This window comes from Lactuca sativa, chromosome 9 (assembly GCF_002870075.4).
Source record: "Lactuca sativa cultivar Salinas chromosome 9, Lsat_Salinas_v11, whole genome shotgun sequence".
NCBI classification, from domain to species: Eukaryota; Viridiplantae; Streptophyta; class Magnoliopsida; order Asterales; family Asteraceae; genus Lactuca; species Lactuca sativa.
The window spans coordinates 172,573,791-172,579,822 of NC_056631.2; the positions used below are offsets into that span (position 1 = coordinate 172,573,791).

The 6,032-nt window shown below is 30.3% G+C and overlaps 1 protein-coding gene across 4 annotated transcripts; it reads left to right on the plus strand.

Annotated features, from left to right (window-relative positions):
• The first annotated feature begins 462 nt into the window (after positions 1-462).
• On the plus strand, positions 463-5,994 carry LOC111895473 (double-strand break repair protein MRE11). Of its 4 annotated transcripts, none has more exons than XM_023891552.3 (23): positions 463-554; positions 1,024-1,066; positions 1,145-1,280; positions 1,365-1,522; positions 1,616-1,706; positions 1,780-1,899; positions 1,975-2,043; positions 2,137-2,228; positions 2,336-2,438; positions 2,659-2,766; positions 2,849-2,911; positions 2,997-3,068; positions 3,149-3,226; positions 3,338-3,400; positions 3,523-3,583; positions 3,679-3,761; positions 3,850-3,963; positions 4,073-4,150; positions 4,232-4,300; positions 4,415-4,674; positions 4,809-4,932; positions 5,436-5,645; positions 5,738-5,994. In XM_023891552.3, the coding sequence occupies exons 2-23, from the start codon at positions 1,050-1,052 to the stop codon at positions 5,768-5,770; spliced, it is 2,202 nt and encodes a 733-aa protein (XP_023747320.2). In that variant the 5' UTR covers positions 463-554; positions 1,024-1,049; the 3' UTR covers positions 5,771-5,994. The 4 variants fall into 4 exon arrangements, with proteins under 4 accessions (XP_023747320.2, XP_023747319.2, XP_023747317.3 ...); XM_023891551.3 differs by having other exon boundaries at positions 500-614; XM_023891549.3 differs by having other exon boundaries at positions 505-554; positions 1,186-1,280.
• The last annotated feature ends 38 nt before the right edge of the window (positions 5,995-6,032 follow it).

Genomic DNA, 6,032 nt, shown 5'->3' on the forward strand with positions numbered 1-6,032 from the left:
AAATCCTAATTTTTTTGAAAACAAACTTTTTCTTTGTGAAATAATATGTTTGTGCTTTCCTTAGTATGTCAATCAAACCTACAATTTTTTGATTCATAATTTACTTTATTTAGTGTTTTATCTAATCTTATCATTAGTAATTTATACATATATTGAAATCCTAATCAAACAAAGAAAAATATACTATACTACAACTAATAATTCAAGAAAAATAATAAGGAATGTTTCCTAACCACGTACATGATATATGGTTTGAAGTTTAAACAAACATCAATCATATACAACTCGTTTTAGAATTTAGATTCAGTAAAATAAAAATCAAATCATCTCAAAAATAATATCACATTATCATTTATTTCATATGTCAAAATATTCAATGCTAATGATTTCTAACTGGGCCAAACTTCATAAACATAAATGGGGCTAATGGACTTATGCTGTCATTTTGAGCCCAAAAGTGTTGAGAGAAATAAAAAATGGCATCCATGGTGACAAAGTTTTATGTTGACGAAGAAGAGACGGAGTTTCTTCAAATTCCCGCCACTGCTTCACCGGTAATCGACGAATTCCATAGTTCTTAAGTTCATACAGCATTTCGTTAATCCTGCTTATAGGTGAAGTTGTTTCCTCTTCACTAATTATCTTCTTTTTGTTATAAATTTTAATTCTTCTAGAGCTCCGAGAAGTTAGCTTTTTTCTTCTTCCATTATACATGTATGCTCGTATTTTTATCGGATCCTTTTTGAGAAATTGAATGCGAAGATTTAAATTCCATGCGACTTTCCCATTCTCAGTTAACAATCGACTAAAACAAAAGTCTACTTGTATTATGTCATTGCTTGCTTCAGAAATACTGTAATTGCTTTAGGGTTTTAGCTTTGAACTTTGTTAATTGTTTAGAGATTTGACTGTTGCATGCACAAAATAGAGACTTTATCGACACTTCTTTTCATATAAATTCATTGATAGTAGATACTTAACTGCTTTTTTCTCTAATCATGAATTATTGTTCTGTTGTTTTAGGGTTTAAGAGCTGAAACTCTTGTACAATGGGTGATCTATCAAGGTAAAAGATGTCCTAATTGTTTGAACTATCTATAAACCCTAATTCTTATCACATGTCTACATGTTCTGTATGATATAGGGAGGATAATAGCAACACTGTTCGTGTACTTGTTGCAACAGATTGTCATCTGGGCTATATGGAAAAAGATGAGGTTCGAAGGCATGACTCATTTCAAGCATTTGAAGAGATATGCTCCATAGCAGAACAGAAAAAAGTAACATATTTCTCCTCCCACATTCATCATTAAATTTTTGTAAGTGGATGATATGATAAAAACTAACATTCAATCTGTCATCAGGTGGACTTCCTACTTCTTGGTGGTGATCTTTTTCATGAAAACAAGCCATCAAGAACAACATTAGTGAAAGCAATTGAGATTTTGCGTCGATATTGTCTTAATGATAAACCAGTGCAATTCCAAGTTGTCAGTGACCAGACTATAAACTTTGCAAATGTGTAATGATCTGTTTTACTTTTGGTAACATCTACAAATGGGATTGTCTTTTTTCTTTTTTCTTTTTTCTTTTTACTTTGTGTCAATGTGAACAGGTTTGGTCATGTAAACTATGAAGATCCTCATTTCAATGTTGGCTTACCAGTGTTCAGTATTCATGGAAATCATGATGATCCAGCTGGAGTGGTAATATTCATAGTAGAATTAGGGTTTAGGGTTTAAGTTATAGTGAAAATAACATCTTTTTTGTTTTTTACAGGATAATCTTTCTGCAGTTGATATTCTTTCAGCATGCAATCTTGTAAATTACTTTGGGAAAATGGTTCTTGGAGGATCTGGGGTTGGGCAAATCACTCTCTACCCAATTCTTATAAAAAAGGTCCCTTGTGAATTCTTTTTATCAAAGTTTAAAAAAGTATAATAATGCAATAATTGTTTTATATGACTTTTACAGGGTTCCACTTCTGTTGCTTTATATGGCCTTGGAAATATAAGAGATGAACGTCTAAATAGAATGTTTCAGGTTCTTTCTTCTTAATTCTTATCCAAATTATGCATATTTTATTTTCTTTATTTATTCTTTTTAATTTTCTTTTCTGTTTATGTATTATGATAGACTCCACATGCTGTACAATGGATGCGACCTGAAGCTCAAGAAAGCTGTCAAGTGTCAGATTGGTTCAACATTCTTGTGCTTCATCAAAACAGGTTATAAATAATATTAAATAATATTTGAAACATATGATTACTAAAGTTGAGAAATAGAAAATGATTTTGAGACATAGCAAAATATTAAAGTTATTTTTTATATGCAGAGTGAAGACAAATCCCAAGAATGCCATAAATGAACATTTTCTACCTCGGTTTTTGGACTTTATAGTTTGGGGGCATGAACATGAATGTCTTGTGGATCCTCAGGTGGAATTTGATTCCAAGTTGGAATGGAATGTAAAAGGAATGGAATGGAATAAGCAAGATAGTGGAATGAGTTTTCATATGAACTTTTTCATATGGATTTATGACACCATTCCATTCCATTATGCAAACCAAACAACTTTTTTTTTTTTTTCAAGTTTTTGTATTCCATAAAGCTTTGACTAAATATTAATTTATATTTTAATGTTTAAATATTTAATAGGAAGTTCCAGGTATGGGTTTCCACATCACTCAACCAGGTTCTTCTGTTGCCACATCACTTATTGATGGTGAATCAAAACCAAAACATGTACTTCTTGTAGAAATTAAGGTTCTTCCTGAAAACAAACTAGAAAAAAAATACATTTTTTAATTTTTTTTTTATTCCAATTGTCTGACAAATATTTATTCAGGGTAATCAATATCGACCAACTAAGATTCCACTACACTCTGTAAGACCTTTTGAATATAAAGAGGTAGGTTGATAATATATATGCAATTTTGTTTTTTTATAAAATTTCTGAATGAGTCTTTTTTAATAGCTGAATGTTGATGACACAGGTAGTGTTAAAGGATGAATCTGACATTGACCCAAATGATCAAAATTCAATTCTTGAACATCTGGACAATGTGGTAATTTTTTTTTTAATTAATCCTAAGATTAATTTGACATAGAAATTACAGATATGGTAACTTACTTTAAATTGCATTAGGTAAACAGTCTGATAGAAAAATGTGGTCGAAGGGATGCTAGAAATTCAGAGGTTATGCTTCCACTTATCCGTGTAAAGGTACTAAAACGTACTTAAAATGACTATTTTACCCTTTATCTAATAACTAATGATAATAATAATAAACAGACTTATGCATGTTTTTCTGTTTTCACATGAATAAATTTTTAGGTTGATTATTCTGGATTTATGACAATAAACCCTCAAAAATTTGGTCAAAAGTATGTTGGCAAGGTACTTTCTATTTTTTTTTTTTTTTTTTTTTTTTAATTTAGTTTCAAGAGTAAATCTTTATAAAAGTTGAAGCTTTTCTTTAATATTGGTTCAACTGACATGATATTTTATAAAAATTGTAGGTTGCAAATCCACAAGATATACTTATCTTTTCAAAAGCTTCAAAGAGAGCTCAGGGTGAAGGTTAATAAGATTATCTCAAAACAAGAAAAAATTGTAATTATTCAATTTATTTTCAAAACTTTTAGTAATTGTTTAAAACTTTTTGTTGGCTTTAGCAAAAATTAAGGACACTGATCGATTGAGACCTGAAGAACTGAATCAGCAAAACATTGAAGCTTTAGTAGCCGAAAGTCAACTGGTACATGGTCAACTCCCTTTGACTTCTTATTATAAAAATATCAATCTACTTTTTCACTTTTAACAATATTTTATAATAATTTTTACAGAAAATGGAGATTCTTCCAGTGAATGATTTAGATGAAGCATTACACAATTTTGTTAACAAAGATGACAAGATGGCTTTTTACTCTTGTTTACAATACAATCTTGAAGAAACACGTGTAAGCATTACATTCTTTTTTTTTTTTTTTTTTTTTAAATTTCTTTTAAAATCATATATATATTTTATGATGATGATTATCTGATCATATTTTTATTTTCTGAAAACAGAAAAATATATCTCGGGATCCAGATAATCTGAGCGTTGAAGTTGAGGATATAATTGTCAAAGTGGAAAAGTGTTTAGAGGCAATGAAAGATAAAATCTTGATTTAATTTTGGTATTTTTCAGTTCTATTTTATTGATATAATAATATAATATAAATGCAGACACGAGTGAAGGAAAGATCCAAGTCTAAAGAAGATCAACCATTTTCATCTAGTGCTCAATTCGATGAGGTAGGTAGGGAGGGGGCGGAATTGGAATTTGGTATTCCATTCCATGGTTGTTATATGGATGGAATTCAATTCTTTTTGGGCTAATATTTATTTTTGAATTTCTTATTTATGCAGAATATGATAAATAAAGCTCCTGGAATTGGAAGTGCAGTTTCTTTTAGTGATGATGATGATGAAAGCACACAGTTTATTGGGTCAAAGTCTACTGCCAGGGGCAAAAAAGGAACATTACAAGGATTTAAATCAGCTCGTGATGTCCCTGAAGTCAGCAAAACTTCAAGAGGAAGGGGTAGGGGTAGTAGGGGGGGTAGGGGGTCTAATAGTTTGAAGCAAACTACCCTTGATGCATCCATCATGTTTCGTCGTTCAGAAAGGTCTCCTCATTTTTAATATTATATATATATATATATATATATATATATATATATATATATATATATATATATATATATATATATATATATATATTTGTTTAAGAAAATAAAGTTAGTTTATTTTATTATTCCAGATCAGCATCAGTTGCTGCATCAGCTTCTGTTCAAAGTATAGCTGTTGATGAAGAAAATTTAGATTCTGATTCGAGTGATGAAGCTGTGAAATTTGGATTAAATGAGCTTCATGATACTTCGGGGGTATGAATGTTTTTGTTTTTATTTATTTATATAGCTTTTTGTTTTTGTTTTTACTTAATCAGCTTAATGGATTAAGCCAAAAAGTGACTTAATGTATTAAGACATTAAAACTTAAGCTATGTGCAGTTTCCTCCATAACCTCTCTTAGGTTAAAACTGATGAATATTTTGTTTGAATTAATGGTTGTTTTTGGAATGTAAGGGTAAATTGGTCATTTAATCTCATTCAGATGATTTTTTCAGTCTAGAAAAGAAACAGACTTAATAGGGTTTTGGAGTGTTTCTTTTCTACTTAATGCTAGGGGGAGGAACACTTTATGCATTGAAAAGGGTAAAATGGTCATTTACTCGTATAAAAAATAAAAAAAATCTTAATGTATAAATAAATCACTTATTCAAGACAGACATCAAGTGTATATGGGTGTTTCTTTTGATTTTCCTTTTTAAGTTCTGAGTTTTGACAAATGACAATATTGCCCTTCTTTTTCTTTTGATTGTTTTAAGGATGATGACACGAGTATACAAGGTAAGGGCCGAAAAAGAGGTGCTGCTCCTAGGGGAAGAGGTAGGGGGTCCACTACTGCTAAAAGGGGAAGAAAATCAGACAACACTTCATCATCAATCCAACACATGATGATGAGTAAAGATGATGATGATGATGATGACGATGATGATGATGATGTTCCAAAGAAAACAAATAAATCTCAACCAAGGGTAAGCAACATGTTTTAAGAAAATATGGATTTTAGCACATCATCATCATCATCATGATTTATCATTGTTTGCTACTTTTTATCTTTATGCAGGCGACAAGGAACTATGGTGCATTAAGGAGGTAGCACAAGCGAGGGTATTATCGTAATTTTGTAGTGTTAGTGTGTGTTTCTATGTATAATCCAGGCCATGTAATCTGCATTTTTTGATTTTGACATGCATTAGTTAATGATTTGATTTGTAGTTGAGATTTTGTGAAACTGCAATAAGAAAGTTTTGAGAACAATATAAAATCGGGAGTTTGTGAGCTTTCTTCAAAAAAAAAAAAATAGTTTATGTGGTTTCAACATTTTGGTGCTGTTTGTTTTTTCTGAGGAAAAATGTCTG

Excerpts from the sequence above, each read along its gene's own strand:
- LOC111895473 (XM_023891552.3), top strand. Across the intron at positions 2,912-2,996 it reads GACCTTTTGAATATAAAGAG|GTAGTGTTAAAGGATGAATC; the intron begins GTAGGTTGATAA and ends TTGATGACACAG. Across the intron at positions 3,069-3,148 it reads TTGAACATCTGGACAATGTG|GTAAACAGTCTGATAGAAAA; the intron begins GTAATTTTTTTT and ends AAATTGCATTAG.